Source organism: Gossypium hirsutum, chromosome D11 (genome assembly GCF_007990345.1).
Source record: "Gossypium hirsutum isolate 1008001.06 chromosome D11, Gossypium_hirsutum_v2.1, whole genome shotgun sequence".
Taxonomy (NCBI): Eukaryota; Viridiplantae; Streptophyta; class Magnoliopsida; order Malvales; family Malvaceae; genus Gossypium; species Gossypium hirsutum.
Genome location: NC_053447.1, coordinates 38,302,487 through 38,320,920, shown reverse-complemented (window position 1 = coordinate 38,320,920; position 18,434 = coordinate 38,302,487). Strand labels below are relative to the sequence as shown.

The 18,434-nt window shown below is 31.9% G+C and overlaps 1 protein-coding gene and 1 long non-coding RNA gene across 4 annotated transcripts; one reads left to right on the top strand and one right to left on the bottom strand.

Moving 5' to 3' along the window:
- The first annotated feature begins 239 nt into the window (after positions 1-239).
- On the top strand, positions 240-8,486 carry LOC107911445 (agamous-like MADS-box protein AGL104). 3 transcript variants are annotated; one of them, XR_005920591.1, is made up of 13 exons: positions 240-495; positions 577-630; positions 750-768; positions 846-907; positions 1,062-1,098; positions 1,171-1,232; positions 1,343-1,448; positions 1,574-1,627; positions 1,954-2,087; positions 2,175-2,361; positions 2,995-3,105; positions 3,232-3,305; positions 8,234-8,486. XR_005920591.1 is itself a non-coding variant. In XM_016839266.2 (13 exons), the coding sequence occupies exons 1-12, from the start codon at positions 311-313 to the stop codon at positions 3,276-3,278; spliced, it is 1,032 nt and encodes a 343-aa protein (XP_016694755.1). In that variant the 5' UTR covers positions 242-310; the 3' UTR covers positions 3,279-3,305; positions 8,234-8,486. The 3 variants fall into 3 exon arrangements, 2 of the variants coding, with proteins under 2 accessions (XP_040960422.1, XP_016694755.1); XM_016839266.2 differs by having other exon boundaries at positions 242-495; positions 2,995-3,079; XM_041104488.1 differs by lacking the exon at positions 577-630 and having other exon boundaries at positions 241-495; positions 2,995-3,079.
- Positions 8,487-10,923: 2,437 nt separating this feature from the next.
- On the bottom strand, positions 10,924-12,443 carry LOC107913682 (uncharacterized). Its single transcript, XR_001688614.2, has 2 exons — positions 11,413-12,443; positions 10,924-11,264 (listed from the first exon to the last, which is right to left on the bottom strand). It is a non-coding gene; the product is annotated as an uncharacterized lncRNA (long non-coding RNA).
- Positions 12,444-18,434: the final 5,991 nt, after the last annotated feature.

The following is an 18,434-nucleotide window of genomic DNA, read 5'->3' as shown; positions in this document are numbered from 1 at the left end:
AGAAAAAACAGATGTTGGTTGAATAGGATCTTATTCAAGTAGCAGCATTGAAACAAACCATCTAATTAAGGATATGAAAGAGAGGGAGATAATTTCGCCCATTCACTATTTGGAAAACAAACCCTTCCACCCTTCTAGCTATGACTCTCACTCTTTGCTCTGCTTCTTTTTATTCGGTATCTCTATTTTGACCTCTTCAGTTTCAACTATATCATAATATCACCCCTTTATAACATCCCAAAAAGCCTACAATTCCCTATACCAAAACTAAACATACTTCTCAATTCTTCTCTTTTCCCTCTCCCATTTCATGGGTCGTGTTAAACTTCAAATTAAAAGGATCGAGAATGATACCAACCGACAAGTCACCTTCTCCAAACGTAGAAATGGACTAATCAAGAAAGCTTATGAGCTTTCCATCCTTTGCGACATCGAAATTGCTCTCATCATGTTCTCACCATCTGGTCGTGTCAGTCATTTTTCAGGCAAAAAAAGGTACCCCTTACTAATCGCATCCTATTGAATTACAACTATCATGTTCATGTTTATCATGTTTTTTTTTTCAACTCCTTGTAGAATTGAAGATGTGCTTAGTCGATACATAAATTTACCTGATCAAGATAGAGGATGGTAGGGATTTTGATTTAAAGGATAAATCTTTTTTGAGTACAAAGATAAAAGATTTTGCAGATATTAAAATTTGAATTTTTTTTAATATTTTACTAGTATTTTTCTTTTTTTAATTGCAGCTTGGTACGGAATAAAGAGGTAATTTGACATCAGTTATTATATGGCTCCAAATATAACATATTTCATCATTTCTACCCTTCCTTTTTATGTTTCAGATTTTGCTAAGCACCTTGAAGAAACTTCAAGCTGAACATGATTTTGTTCTTCAACTTGCAAGGTTTTTTCTTCCGACGCAATCTTCTTTCTAAATCGGAATCGAAGTTTATATTTTCCGATATAAAATTTTATCATTCATATTCATATTCTTTTAAAACACATGATATTAATATTTATTTAAAATTTATGATATCTCAATTAATGTTTCTATGCAGTTCTACTACAAATACTACCACTAACTCAAATGTAGAGGTACACATTTTAGTATTATTTCTCTTGTATGAAGCTTAATAATATAATTAAGCCCTTTAGAAATATGAATAGGAACTTCATCGGGAAATCAATAATTTACGACAACAAATACAATTGGCCGAGGAGCAATTAAGGTCAGGAGACTTATTATACTATTAATTACCTAAACCTCTTTATATATATATTGCTTTGAATTAATTTAATTTACTCCATTTGATGATTATTGTACTTGAATTGTATAAAGGGTGTATGAGCCTGAGCCTGAGCCTTTAACACTCACATCCATGGCCGAGTTTGAATCGTGCGAGAAGAACCTTGAACAAGTTTTAACACGTATTACTCAAAGAAAGGTTGATATCATATCTATCTCTTTATGGATTAAGTGATTATACTAATATTATTTTAGTTAACTCTAAACTCTTTCTTTAATTAGTGTTTTCAAGTAATGATTATATTTAAATTAATGAGATTGCAGAATTATCTCACGACGAATCATTTATCCTCTTTCACTGATCCATCTAGTGTACAGGTAAATTAATCTCAAACATATGAAATATAAAGGTAAAAAATAGATAAATTAGTCTCTGTACATTAGATCAAATAGTAAATAGTCCTTTTGTTAACAATTTCCTCCACTTTTATTGTTAAAACTAGTCATTTTATGTCAACATGAGTTACACATAGCATGTCATATGTAACTGTCTAATTATTTTGTCAGCCACATTCAGAGATTACTTTATCTAGCAAAATGCTAGTATAAGGATCTTCATGATACTTTTACTAAAATTAAAAATAATACAAAAATTCATAAATATAAATATTAAATTATTAATTATGACTCATATAAAAATGTAGATGTACTTGGATGCGCAAGAAGGGATGCCAAACTCATTTGGAAATGACGTGGTGGGTTGGTTGCCAGACAATGGACAATCCCAAAACCCAACTCAGTATTGTGCAGGATCTGAATCTCCTTCAATTCCTGTTAGGTATACTAATTATACCATTCAATTCCCATATAAATATATAATAAAAGGGTTAGGCTTAAATTCTTACCTTAATATATGTTTGTATAGGAATCAATCATCAATGAATACGGTGTATGACCCGATGGGACATGGAACAAACATGAGTGAAATGGGGGGTTGCCATGTCACCACCACCTCAAGTAACGATGGTCTTCCATCATGGCATCACAACTACAGTTCAACGGAGCTCCTTTCTGCTTTCATGTCCTCTCCTACATCATTCCCTCTTATTAAGGTAGATTCTTTTTAAGCACTAAATTCGATTTTTAACTCAGTTCATTCATTATGAGATGAAAAGACCAAATTAAAATTAAAATTTGAGAGGCGGAAGCAAAAATAATAATATTATTAAAATGCCTTTAAATGAAACTAAAATTCTAATTATACCAACTCAAAGTCACTGTCGATTTAGTAATTCGGTTGCATTCGTATAATAATTCTTAATAATATTTTATATTTCTTTTTCTAAAAAAAGAGTTATATCTAACAAATTGATTATCAATTTTTGTTACCTTTTCTTCTACGAATGAAGATAATAATTGTTGAGGGGGTCAGTTCTTTCGGGAAAAATTTTCGAAAGCACATTTGTTGAGTTACTGGTCGAATCTTCAACAACATGAGGCATTGTTCTTATACTAGGGTTTGTTTTTCAACTCTATCGAGAATATTATTAAAAAATTCACGATGAGAAAACACATCAATTAGTAGAGATGTGACTTACAAGGTTCACAGAAAAAATGTCTATATAATGAATAACATTATTTATGCAAATCACATCAATCTTTTAGGGACAAAATCTTATCCATTATTGAAAATTTAATCCATTGCATGGAGAATAATACTTTGAAGTGAGATTATATATTTGCAGGATATAGGAGATCCAAGTATTCCGACAAAGCAGGAGCAGGTGGAGAGTGGAACAAATTTCCCACAAATGCCATGTCGCGATGAAGGTGCAAGCAAGCTTCCACATCTTAATGTAGATTAATTCAATCGCATCAATTGTTATACATTAGATTAACTAATTTTTTGGCGGTCTGCCACTTTGTAATTTTCTTATCTACTTAATTCTTTTTTTTTTCCTTTTCTTTAAATCAATTTTCAGATCTATTAAAGATTCTGGATGAGATGACTAAAATGGTAAATGAGTAACCCACAAGTGTTAATCCAGTTGTTAAGGTAAGGATTTATTTCTATTTTCCCTTTGTCAATTAAGGTTTGATTATTGTGACAGTATTTCAAATAAATCTTGAATATAACAGATATATAAGAGATTCAACTGATTTTAAAAGAAAATTTCTAAAATTACGTTTGAACTGGTTCAATGTCTAAATTTGATTCTATGTAATCATATATTTTAATATAATTGTAACAAGTCCATTATTGATGTGTGCAGAAAAACAAGAAAAAAAAAGAGTTTACCTAACTTGAAAACGGTTGAATTTTCTGTTTTCTAAAATATTTATATTTCTATTAAAAAAAGTATATATATAGTATAGGTGATTTAGGGATTTTATAAAAATATTTTGCTTTAAAAAATGGTTAGTATTTATTGCTAACTTTATCCATAAACAAAAACCAATCAAATTTCAAATTTCTATTATAAACAAGTATTAAAGTATATTCATAAAAAATTTAAATTTATACATGAATTTTAATCTAATATGCAATTTGATATATGAACTTCGATTTTGTGCAATTATGTACATGAAACTTGAATTGTGGTTCATATGTATACATGACACTTTGATTTGATTCAATTGTATACATTTATTTTCTTATTGGATTAATATAATTGTTTGTGTATGCAATATATCAATGCCAAATGATGCAAATATGATAATATTGTTAGGGATTTGTAAAATTAAATTTCATATATAAAATTGCACATTAGTTCAAAGTTCATGTATAACATTCAACATTAGTTCAAAGTTCATGTATAGTTTTAATATTTATCTAAAAAAGTTTAATGCACTACTATTTTACTTGCCACAAAGCAAAATAAAGTTAGATTACTTACCAATGTGAGATGGCAAAGTGATGAATTATATCATTTTATTCGGCTTGTTGCCCCTTTTATGGTGGTGAGCTCGAAACAAAACAACACTCATTCTTTGCTTGTAATGTATAGTGTAACTAGAGGGTCTAGCAACACATTTGCAATATATGGAGTATTAAGTGGGTATCACCTATGGAGCCTACTTTAGCTTTCCTTGCTTGATAGTAGGCTCATCCTCTTACAGTGAGTGATAAGATTTGAAAAAGTAGCTTTCGTCATTGTTGCTTGGTTAATTTGGTCCTACAACCAAAATGATATAGTCTTTAACATCAAATTTGTTAATGCTAGTCGGTTGGTCTAGTGGTTTACAATTAGGTGGCTTGAGATTAAAACCTTTATAAAAGATAATAATTCCAGATTCTCTAATTGTTTTAGATTGAAGAAAAAGTATAAAAGGGTGAGGCCTTCAGCTCGATAGAGTGCACCACAGTCAGGAGTGTTGAAGTTAATGTTGATGCCTCTATTGCAAAAGTGTTGGCAATTAAGTTTTCTAATTGTTTTAGATTGAAGAAAAAATATAAAAGGGTGAGGCCTTCAGCTCGATAGAGTGCACCATATTCAGGAGTGTTGAAGTTAATGTCGATGCCTCTAGTGCAAAAGTGTTGGCGATTAAGGAAGCATGCATGTCATTTTTTGTGTCCAAGTGGAGTAAGGATTATATATTGATCATTGAGGGTGATTGCAACACAACAATGAAGTTGTTTAATCATAAGGTTGAGATCCTTATGCCTTTGAGTAATGTGATATAGTCAACAAAAAGAAATCTTACTACAAACATTAGGTGCTCCATTGCCTGTTGCCCTAGGGAAACTAATGAAGAAGCAAATAAGCTAGCTAGATTGAGAGGAAATAGGGCCACTCATATCCTCTCGATCTTCTCAAAATCATCTTGTTATTTAAATATGTTTCATTCTCTGCTTGGATAAAATATTTTCACCTTTTAAAAAAAATTAGGTTTTAGGAAGTGGGCTTAAGTGAAAGCCATTATTTATAAAATCTCTTACAAATTGTTGTGGGTTCTTTTTCGAACTTAGACAAGTACGTAAATTGAATTTGTTGGTGACTAAATGTGATTGAGAGGAGATGATGATTCACATTAAGGATAGAGAGCCATGAAGAGATGAGGAAGTGACTAAGGTACTATAATAGGCTAAAAATGTTCAAAGAGAGAGAGAGAGCTATCGAAAAAGAGGGTGGAAGAGGAACGAAGAAAGTTTTTGTTATAGATTCAAGAGAGATGCATAAAGGTTGACTTCCCTATGCGTAAAGGTTTCTATAACATAGAAACCTTTAATAAGTGGGCTTGTCATTCAATGGTTCCCTTGTTAGGTTGGCAATGTGACGTGATGTGACCGGGTTGCAAGGTTTGAAGATGATAAGGGACAACCAACCTATTGGTATGGTTGAGTTGCCTAGGTGGTTTAATGGTGTACCTTTAGTTCTAGGCAAAACATACAAAAAGCAAAGTAGTTTCCATGGAAGGGTAGGTCATTAGTGAGGCCTCTTGTACGGCGAAGGTACCTCTACCAGAGTATGTGTAACAACACCCCCCAAATCAAAAGGTTTCATGTAGGCATGGACAAAGTTCCACTTAATGGTTAGACATGTGACAAGGACCAAATAAGTGTCTAAACTTGTTGTTCATCATACATATACAGTGTGATCTGCATCTTTTAGCTTACATATCATGTTTGATATTTTTCTTACATGTTACCTCATAATATGATCAGGTCTTTTCTTGTAAGTGTCAAACTTGATTATAAGCTTCTTGAGCTTATTGACCGAGATGCCTCCAAACTTCACCTTAAAGGCAATTCACTTTTTTTTTTTACTTTCTCATGCTTTTTTTACTCATGCATGATGTCATTGTCCATACTATTTAGCAACATACTGTGATTATGTTAGTAATGGAATTTTTCATTTTCCAAGAATCTCTTGATGCCTTCTATGTTGGGTCATGCTTCCATCTCCAGGCTCTTCCAAAATATTATTTAAAACCGGATGAACTTCTTATTCCTTTAAACATACTGAATTTTCATACTTCGTATTTCAAAAATTTCTCCATTGAGTTTTTCACCTTTATTAAGCTCATCAATTATATTTTCTAAAGTAGTTGTCATTTCATAATAAAAATATTTTACACGACATTAAGCCTAGCACGCATATTTAATTTATCACTATCACACCCCGAAAATTGGGTTAGTAGAATCGAGTAATTTAATTGTGGACTCGAGTGAGATATTGGGTTTAGTGTCGTAGGAATTAAAAATTAATAACATAAAATAAATAACGAGGTAATAATAATAAATATAATGGCTTAATAAAAACATATTAGTGAGGATTAAACTGGAACAATAGTTAAATTAAAGGTATAATGTGTAACTTAAGAGATTTAATTGAGATAGGAGTTATTAAAACAAGGGAGAAAATAGGAGGGGGCTTGGGGGTAAATAGCTAAAATTTTAAAATTTGGTCGGCTATATAAGACCACCCACCGTCCCTTCCCTCCACACATTCAACCATGTCAAAATTTTGTTAGATTTGAAAATTAAGAGTTTTCTCTCAAATTTCCTTCATCATTTTGTTTTTCCTAGCTTCCAAACACTTTTTTCCTCATAAATTTCAAAAGAAATTCACTCTTTCTTCTCCAATTTTCTATTAACATTTAGCTCATTTTGCTTGAATTGCTTCAATTTCGCGGTGATCTTCATATTAAAGCTAAACATTCTGATTCCTTAAGGTTAAACATTTAAAGTGTGATTTCAAACCATATTTTTATATATTTAAGCAAGAAGACATAAGATTTATGATTTTAAAGCTTAATTTTACATAAAAATGGTGAATCTCGTATTAGAGAGCTAATTGATGATTTTAAAATGATTTTTAACTCAATTTGACATAAACAAGAGGTTTATAAACTAGATTCAATAAGTCCTTAAAAAATTTTCACGAATCAAATGGTTTTTCATTCAAAAGATTGAAAACGTACTTGAGTTTTTGAAAAATGTTGAATTATGATATTGTATAATTTTAGGTCTAGATTTGTAATTAGGCACTAAATATGATGTTAGGAAGTGAAAATCGAGGATTTAATTAAGATTGATTGAAGTAGTTAGGAGATCTAAACTACTGTGAGGTGAGCTTGCTAGAATTTAGGAGAATGGTGAGCTACTAAATCGTATGTAGTTACTCTAGTTGTTTAGAATGTTAAGTAATTTTTGTGTGTTGTTGTGCGAAGCCGAAGGTAGTGTAGGAGCCTCATCAAGTAGGGATAAGGTCAAGCAAAAGGTGGTGTGACTTTGACAATTAGTTGTGAACCGCAGGTGAATGCTTTCGTGTATTGCATTTAAAAGCAAGTTCTCGAGACTTGAAAGGGCAACTAAGTCATGAGAACCTCTATATCTACATGTTTAGCGTGAACTATATGAAATGTGAGAACAACGTGATATGTGTGGACCCACATATTGCATGTGAGCCTTTATTATATGCGAACCTTAAATGCATGTGAGCATGATATAGTGTTATGCGAACTGCTATGTGTGAGCTTTGCAGTGTTGCGATCCTTATTCTACTTGTGCATAATTAATGTGATAAAAATGATATGTTGACATTGTGAATGCTTGAAACGGTTGGATAGCATTGACATGCCATAGGATTGTGAGTACTCACCCTTTTTACTATGTATTATGGCCCAGAGATAGCGTTGGAGAGATAAGGGAATGTCAAGCATAACTCTATTCACCGTAGATAGCGTGGAGTGTTTTGGATATTGTGAGCACTCATGCTACACTTAGTAGAGATAGTACACAACTCTTTGAGTCATTTGGAGAGATTTTGAGTTCTGCTTATCCAATGCGTATAAATATGTTTATGCTTCACATTCACAAAATTGCCAATATATCACCATATTGTGTATGAATATTGTAAATTATATGAACGGTTGAAGCATGTTTAATTGCTAGTATGTTTGAAGTGTTTGTATGTGATGTATGCCTGAGCACTCACTGAGCTTTAATAAGCTCTCACACTATTTCCATATACCTTGCAGATAAGTAGTTAGCAGGACTTGTGGTGAAGTGTGACAACTCGGTGATCCATTGCAAGGCAAATCCTTCTAAGTATGCGACATGTTTTCAAACCCTAAAGTGGAAAGCAATGTGGGACTATCCCACAGGATTAGAAGTAGACTTAGATTTTTAAATAAATTTTTACAGGTTGTAAACAAACAATACAAACTATTTAATTTTGGATTTTGGACTTTCCATTTGCTTGGATGAGTGCATGCTTAATTGGATTCTATACATGTTAAATGTTATTCAAATCTATGAGCTAACGAACTTATGCAGGTTAAGGGAACGTCTGAAATTAAGGTACGCTCTCATACCACTTGTATGTTTGAATTAAAATAACAACTTGATATGTATGAAAAAAAGATCATAGTATGTTGAAAAAACAACCTGCGAGTTAATGTTGTATATTGCAAGCCAGGGGTCGCAAAGGGGAAAAGGACCTCACCATAGCTTAGTGTCGCCATCAGGGGTGGGTTCGTCGTCTTAAAGGGGTTTGCTAAGGTTAGTACTCACCAAAGCATAGTCTTTACCAGAGTGCATATTCACCACTTGGATGAGTTTGCCAGGACCATGTGCTCGCCAGGGTAAGTTAACATGTCAAAGTCATAGGTTCACCGAGTGAGTAAGTTTGCCAAATAAAAGTGAGTTCACCAATTAGAGGGGTTCACGGGAAATCTGTCAAAATAAAAAGGGACGTGTATGTCTAGTTCGCCAGTGACAAGGGTTCGCAAGGCCAGAAACGAGATGGGTGTCGCAGGTAGGTCACGAGCTTGTGCTCGCCAAGCATTTGAGAGCTATTTAAGGGTTCCTGATATGTGTTCACCACGAGATGGGTTCGTTGGGACTTAAAACAATGAAATTCTTATGCCTGATATTTTGTTTATGGTGTGTTTAGAAAGGCATGTGTATCTAGGACTATTTTTAATAATTCATATTGCAAATACGTGGTGTGCATGGTTGGTCGATGTGTTTTGTGATCTTTTAACGGAGAGTCACTTCGATCGCTAATGTGATGTTCAAAGTTCGGATCAGTCTATCTCGACTAGGTTTGGGCCGCTACAGTCACAATCCAAAGTAAAATTAATGACAAAAATCCATATAGTATTGTTGATACACGGTATCAATGAAAAGTGAAGGAAGGGGACGATGTCGAAGGAGGTTGGTTTTGTTGGAAAAATTTGGTTTAATAAATAACTTTCTGTCACAGTGAAAAATTAAAATTTTAAAAATCGATCTGGTTTATGATATTTATAGCAATAAATTTTTCCCGAAAAATATTTGTGCTTTATGCAATACGAATCCTAGTAGTTTTTGATTTTCAATCGCACGACCTTTTCCTCTATTCTCATACCATGATTCACTTCGAGTGTGGTCTTAAACAATCATGAATCAAACACAGAACCAAAAATAATTTCTTACTTTTAGTAGGAAAATAATTATCTCTCAATAGTAATTAGTAGAATTGTTATTACTAAAAAATAGAATTTATACTTAGAAAATATATTTCCCACTATTTTTGGGCAGAATAACAATATCTCAAAGTTGTGTAAGTTGTGTATAACTTGTGTTGTTAAGAGTTATACCAAACAGGTAGGAGAATCCTGGTTGAATGAATAGAATATAAATAATATTTATTTGATAGAAAAACTAGTCTCCTAGTTTAATTATGAGAGAGGGGGCGATACACCCTAGCTAAATATACTAAGGTTGCCACCCCTCAGATGTTTTATGAGAAGTTTTGGGCCTATCATATATCGAGTCCAATTATATGTGTTTCCTAAACTCTTAACCCAACACTTTATAAATTAAACCAACCCAATACAAGTTTTTCTATTTCCCAAAATAAAAATTATTTATTAAATGAATTCAATTAGATAAATTAATTTTCTAATTAAATAATTTTTTAACCCAATTATAATTCTGTTAAAATCATAACAACTTTACCATAAAATAATTTATGAGAAAATATATTTAATTTTCATATTTAATATATTCACAATGACCAATTAATTTAATTCCATTTTCAAAATTCAATTATTTGATTAAATAATAGTTTGAAAAACTTAAATTAATTCTTAAGTCATTTACATACTTAGTGAGAAAACACATTCATTTTCGAGTGTGACGCATTTATCTAACTTTATCATTTCCATCCTTTTTTGTTCATTTGATTCTTTATACAATTCATTTATGGTTTCAATGAGCTAGCGAAGGGATCGATTGGACATATATAATTCGGACTCATATGATTTATAATTAAGTTCCATATTTTCGCCCATTAATTATAAATTCATTTAGTCACGAAGTTATTTCACTATAGTATCGTGATTGAGCTCTCCATAGTTACATACCATTACGAAAACTACTCGATTAGTGCTCATTTAATGACCTTGTCATAAGTGTGTTACCCTCATAAGATATCTTTAATCTCTTTGGGTTAAATCCATTCTCCCAATACGATCCTATTTTTTCTAATGGTAACCATTACATCTTCTTTCATGAAAAGTCAATTACTATAAAATAGGAATCAAGTCATTTATCACAAATACAAACGACCCGTGAGCACATTTACTTTTCATCTATCATGTAATGCCAATGAGAGAATATCATTTAGCCATTTCTTGGGTTATGAATTCCACTATTGTGAATGATGCTACATACTGCATAATTTGTACACCCAACACACCAGCTTTCGGTTCTTTATCTATTTGAACTCATGCTTTTGCTTACATCAAAATATACGAGTCATGTATACATAGTCCATTATCCACTTAGGATTAAGGTATGTCACACTATGAACATCACAAGTGAATAAATTCACAAACGGCTCTAAAATCTATTCTATTTGGGCCCTATTCAATGTACTATCAGACCACAAATCCACTCTTGATTTTGTTGCTCCTGAAGCTTTTGGAAGTGTCATAGCATTAAGTTGCCAATTATATACATAGTAGGGAGATGGTGCAGCTCAGTGAGATCTATAACTACCCCCAGCTCGCCAGCATAAATCTGTGACCCAATGGGTAAAATAGATTCTGAATGAGTCGCTTTCCACATAGTTCAAAATAAGCTGGTAAATTCAAGTTTCTAAACAAACACGCTTTCTTTGCAAAATAGAGGTTAACAAAATAGCTCAAATAGTGTTAACTGTTCGAACCTTAGGAGCGAGGCTGACCCGAGTACAAATAAGTTTCATCCAAAGTTTTGCTACAGGAGACATTAATGCACGATTAAACAAGATTGACCTTCTCAATTTTGCCTCTCTCTCCTATTCCCCCTATTTTTTGTCAGGTATGACATTATGGGACCCATATCTATGCCACAATATCTTGTTAAGTCCATCAATTCAATATCATCATTTTCATAAAATAGGATGCCATAATATTCACACAAGTCAATAAGAGAGATGCCCACCTCCCGGTTCCTAACATATACCGGACATCTTTCAATAAACCTTTAATTGGCATAAAATTCCAAGACTACATGTATAACCATAGGACCTATAGATCGGAGGCAAAAGTTCTGCCACCCGTGAAATCGGATGAAATCCAAAACTTTATTTTCTAAGTATGAGCTAGAATCAAAATCACTTTTGTGGATGAACGGTTGTCTCCGAAGTGTAAAACAATATTCTTCAGCCTCTTTCAAAACAAAATTTTCATGGTCAACTCCAAGTGATTGAATGGATGCATATTGGGATCTAATTTGTTTCATCTATCGTGGGGGCATTTAGGGGATAAAAAGAAACAATAAGCACAACAATATATCAAAATAAGGGAATAAAAACTTTAACCCATTGCTAATGATGAAGGTGGAGGCCCTCTTGTTGTGCTTCTTGTTGATGTAAGGGTTTCCAAGCAAAAAGGGAGAGACCTACAAATATAAAGAAGGAACAAAGAAGAACTATAATAACAAAGCAAAGGGATGAGAGAAAAAAAATATGACAAAAGACATGTAATGTGAGTCAAGAAAGGAGAAGTGAGAAAAATTTAGGGATTTTGGGGGTTCTTTGAATGTTTTAGGGTTAAAATAGGGCCACACACTTGGGTTGTAATACCTTAACTGGGTATTACCTAACCCGATATGGGTATCATGACATCATAGGTGTTGGACCCCTCCCAAACCTCAAGTCTGTCGATAGCATCGTGACATCGAGGGCCCGGTGTCGTGATACCACTATAGGTTGGCCAAAATTTAAATTTTTTGAAATTTTAGGGATATTGCAACATCCGATGGTAGGTGTCACAATATCCAAAAGATATTTGGCCTCCTTTTGAATCTGTCAAATATATAGCGATATCCTTCCTCAAATATCGCAATTTCACTATATTGATGTCTAAAAACTCACAAAACTATCATCTAAAATTCCTAGTACTCAACTTTCAACCTACTAAGTTCTGAAAATTAAACATGCAACTGTTTACATCTGAACTAAACAAAAGAAGTAATTAAAAGTTCGTGTTCAAATTATACAACTACTAACGCATCATGTTACATAAAAAGTCCACGAGTACAAAGTCCAAGATATAGTTAGACCTTGGCAATAGCTTGATGTGCCTTTTCAGGATCCTCGTCACTGTCCACAACTTGTTCATCCATGTCATCAATGCATGTTTCACAAACAAGATAGTAGACCACCTTGAAATTGTCCCTTGTTCCTCCCCAATATAACTTCACTCATTGCCCATTTACAAGGAACAACTGTGTAACAACCCGAAAGTCAGTGGTGTCGAGAAGTGTATTTCTGATACTCTATTTTCGTAAATCGAGCTCGTAAATATTTTTATTAAATATTTATAGAATTACCTTAGAATATAATTGAATGTAAGATAATTTTATCGAATTAGTGTTTAAATTAATTACATGGACTAAATTAAGTATTTGATAAAAGTAGTAATTAATATTAAATTACATGGTAAGACTAGAGTAAGGGACTTATTAAATAAATAGACCATTATTTATATAATTTGTTGATAGTGGATGTTTATGATTGATATTATTTATTATATATTAAATATATTATAATATTTAACTAGTAAATCATGTTAAAATAAAAATGAAAATGAAATAATAAAGACTAGGAAACAAATAGCTTAGTGGGAAAGAGAAAAAAATTTAAGCTTTATTTTTCTTGCATGCTGAACTTAAGAAGAAGAAGAAGCATATTCAGCCATTAATCTTTAAGCTTTGAAGCTCAAATTGGTTAGTAAACTTTGGTCCTTTTTGCATAAATTTTATATTTTTGGAACCTTAAGATCATAAGCTAACTTGGTCGTGTTGGAATTTTTGGAATAGTTGAAATTATGGAAGTTGCCATCATAGAAAAATTTTAGTTTTTGGTGTTGTTGTGATAGATTTTAAGGTTGGAAGTTAAATGAGACTACTTTGTAAAGCTAATTCATGAAACTATACATTAGGGACTAAATTATAATTAAATTTGAAATTAGGGGTTTAATTGAGTAATAGGAAGTCTTCTAGGGACTCTAGGAAATTTTGGTTTAATGTTGGAAAGATATTTAATAAATTATGTTAGTACCGATTTCGAGGAATAAATTGAAATTCATGTTAAAGTAGTATAAATTTTGTAATTAAATATGAAATGGTATGTAAAATATTAATTTGTTATATATGTTTAACTCGTAGCTAACGTTGAACCGGAATACTCGAGTAAGAAAGGAAAAGGCAAGGTTGTCGACGAGTAGCTCAGAAATTATGGTGTGTGTTTCTATAATCTAAACTATTTAAATTATTGTATTGAGCATTTGTATATATGGTGAATTAAGGTAAGTTACAAGTTGATTTAAGGTGAAGTGTTTGAAATGGTTGAATTGGTTACTTGTGTTTTGGATTGTATTGAGTATTATTGAAATTGAAATTTATTTTGTTATGGAAAGAAAAGATGTTGCTATGAGTGTATATTCAAACGACTGAATTATTTGGATTGATGAAATTGAAATATGAAATTGAGGAATTTAATTATGAATTACGTTACACTATTAACTGTTTGGGCAGGGCCGGGTATAATTGGCATGTCATAAGATAGGAAAGTTAAGGGTTTTACGACTACTGTCGGGGAGTGCTAGACACCCATTTGTCGGATCTACTGGCTAGCGCTCGGCGCAATTTGATTTTACAGATTATTTTGTTCGGCTCTGGGAGCCAAATTTTGGTGTATTGGTTGTATCCGAGTCCAAGTCTAAGTCATGTTAATAGGGGGATTAAAAAGAAAGTGATGAAATTGAATATGGTAATGGAAATAAAGTTGGATGTGAATTTTGGACAATTTATATTGGATGTATAAAATAGAAATGTGATGATATTTGAAATTTATTATGTTTGAATTGATTATTAAGTTTCAAAAGAGGAATGAAGTAATATAAATAAATATGCTTTCTTTTATTACTTGAATTGAACTTTTAGTTGTGTAATTAAATAGATTATACGTTGTTCAATTACTCAAATTATGGAAGCACCACTGAGTTGTACTCAGCATACGTTTATTTTCACGTGTGCAGGTTAGGTACCTAGTAGATCTATCACCAACTCGGCATCCAGTGACGATATCGTACTCAAGTACTGATGAATGATCTTTTTGTTGGTTTTGGCATGTACCTAGGTTATAAATGTTAGTTGTGGTCATTTGTGGTATGTAAATATGTATGTGTTTTAGAAATGGTCAAATTGTGACTAGTTGGAAGTGTTTTGTTTTGGCGTATATAACATGTAGTAGTAAAAATTTGTATATGTTGGATATGTGTATGTAACAGCCTATTTTCAGTGATATCAAAAACAGTGGTTTTGGGACCACAATTCTGATGAGAGAATAAATATTTCATTATTTAATTAAGGTCTATGGGATTATATTAGGGTTGGATTAAAGTTTCGTTAAGAAATTTTGAAGTCTAAATGGTTAATTAGGTAAAAAGGACTAAATCGTAAACTTTGAAAAATTTGAATTCTATTAGTAAATGGTACAAATAACTTTAAAAAATGTAAATCAATGGACTTGAGTGGTAAATATACCACATTTAAAATTGGTGGATTTTTATAGAAAGGTATTATGGTAGTTTAAATGAAATTTTAAGGCTAAAAAAGTAGTTTAGTAAATAAAAGAATAATTAAGTAAATAAAATATGAATGAAGAATCATCTTCTTTATTTTTCTTTCCCTAAAATCAATTCCACCATTAGAGAAGGAAGCAAGTTCGGTCAAGCTATTTGCTAGTGCATGGTATGTAAATTTGTCTCGTTTTTAATGATTTTTATATTTTTGAGCTCGTATTAGCTTAATCTAGCTAGCCCGGGGGTTAATTTGCAAAAATGTTAAAGGTTGAGGGACTTGAGTTTGAATGTGGTTTGATGTTAGTTGATAGATTATCAATCTTGCTTGTTAAATAAACTTATTTTGTTAAGTGGTTTTTTGATGAATTTGAGATTAGGGATTAAATTGTTGAAAGTGTCAATCCGTGGGTATTAATGTGAAATGTTGGTAATTATGGGCTGTTCCAAGGTCCCTTGTAGAATTGGTTAACATGGGTTTAGGTTAAAATGGTTAAATTCTAAGTTATGAGCTTAAGGACTAATTTGTGAAAAGTTAAAATATTAAGGGGTAATTTAATAATTTTATATAAATATGAATTGTTGATTGAAATTGAATACTTGAAGCACTTAATTGAATGAAATTATCTATTTAGATCAAGATAAACAACAATCAGACTCAAATCGGGGAACAGCTAAAGCTTTGGACTAGACTTCAATTCAACTATTACAACCATAGTTATCGGGGTAAGTTTGTATAAATTATAATCTTATTAAGTTTGATTGATTATCAGTTATATTGTGTTTGTTATAAACTGACTTGAAAATGTGTGTATATCGATGCTTTGAGCAATTGACGGATAAGTAATCTCATTTGAACCTTAAGAATTTTTACGATACGAATGACATGTCATTAGGGATTTCATGTTTCGGGGGCTGGTCTTAAATGTCCTACCGAAGGCTGAGGTCTTACATTTGTTGCGGATTTTCCACAGCTCGTGTGAGCATCATCGTGTTGCTAACATTCTGACCCACATCTCGTGTGAGCAGTCCCATTTCATAGCTTGTGTGAGCATTATTGAAAAGAAAAGGTTACGGTTATATGGAAAGACATACTATGTGTAAGCATTCCGAAGTATCTAATATAATTCTAGATGGTTCTACGGGTATGCAAAGGTCAATGACAAGGTATGTATATAATTGGATAATGGTTCATGATCCTATGAAAAGATTAATGAGTTAAATGATGTGTACATGAAATCTACTTATGATATGGTTGAACTAATATGTGTTATGTATGAACTTACTAACTTATGAGTTTGATGGTGCTTGTATAGGATTTTACTAAGCTTATGGAGTTGGTAATGATATTATGCTTGTTTTATAATGTCTGCTTAAGAAATGGTAAGTTATGTTTGAGTTTATATGAGTTTACTAAGCACTAGTTGCTTATGTAGTTATTTCTTTTTTTTCGTAGATTATCGGAAGCTTGATGGGTTGGAAGCTTGTCAGAAATCTATCACACTATCCAGCAACCATTTTGGTAGTTTTTGAGTTATTTTGGCCAAGATTATAAATGACTTGTATAGGACCTTTTATAATGATAGTACTTGAATGTGTTAATGGTCAATTTGGTATGTATATGCTTTTGGAGTTTATGTTTTGTTTGATGGACTTTAGTGCCTTGACAAGTTAAGTCATTTTGGTCACTTTTAGGTACTTGTAATATATGATCCTTTTTGGTATGTTTATGATGATATGTGAATGGTTATATGTGAAGTCATTTTGGCAGTTAAAGGAAGTAGGTTTTGTGATTGAAATATGGCTAGATTGATTTGTTTTGGTTAATGATGTTTTGGTATAAATGTGGTGCCTTTAAATGACGTATTGGCTAGTAGAGATAAGTTGTTTTGATTTGGTATGTTTAGATGTGTTTAAATGATGCTTAAGTTTGTTGAATGTGTGCACAAATGGAGTGGTTGAATAGGTATGTTTTGGTCTTGAAATGACTATTTAGTTTAAGTAACGTGGTTAGAAATAAACTAATATTCTAACCACTTCCTTAAATACTATGCTATTTAGTTTATTTCTAACCACGTTACTTAAAATCTAACTAGCATAGTATTTCATACAAATCAGGCGTACTACACTTCTATATTTACCCTTAATCTCTTAACACAAACTTCTCCTTAATACATGGTAGAATATTAGAAAATCAAATTCTTACTTACTCTTGTGGCGGTTATTATATGCCTACACATATACGCCAAAACTTTAAACCCGCCAAAATTGAAGTGTTACATAAAATATATGAACCACTCGATGAATTTATATGTGCACGTGGCATATTTTAACAACTTTTAAATTTGCAAAAATTACATTGACTTATGGCATATATCAACCGAAGATAAACATGTAGATACGCAAATAATATGAAGGATGCCTAAAATGAATAAGGTTGGCTCAGTGTAGTAGAAAAAGTTAGATCCTAATATACAACAATATAAAAAGTCTCTTCTCATCTGGAAAACAAAAGCAGCTTGGCATTATATCACATCGCACTAGTTACTAAGAAACCATAATAAATGAGCTCATATAATCCAAGATATTAGTATACCTATTATCCACAGATTCAAATCCTGGAACTAGGACTGCATATTTCCTAAGGTAGTGTTTTTCATGTATATATTTCATTCTTATAATTTATACAAAAAAATGAAATATTTATCCAAATTTCCAAATTTTCAAAATTCATATGTTCAATTTGGCACACATGAAAACTTATGCACTCATTTAGATGCAATGTATATTAATTTTAAAATATTAATATATCATCACAAAAATCAAATTAATATATCACCATACAAACCCAATCCAGAAGCAAATAGTGTAGAGTTAACATAATAGTAATCGGGACATGTATTAAAACAATAGTAGTTGAGATATATATACCTGACTCTCTTGTTAATCTTGGTAAAAAAATAATAGCTAAGGTTTCAGTGGCAGCCAACACCACAGTCAGCACATTACTCGCAGTACCATGTGGTCATTTCATTATTCATTTTATTAGAATTCAAAACAGAAAAGGAATTAAATGCAAAGGATACGTACATTGGCCAATCAACTAATAATAAGTATTCTA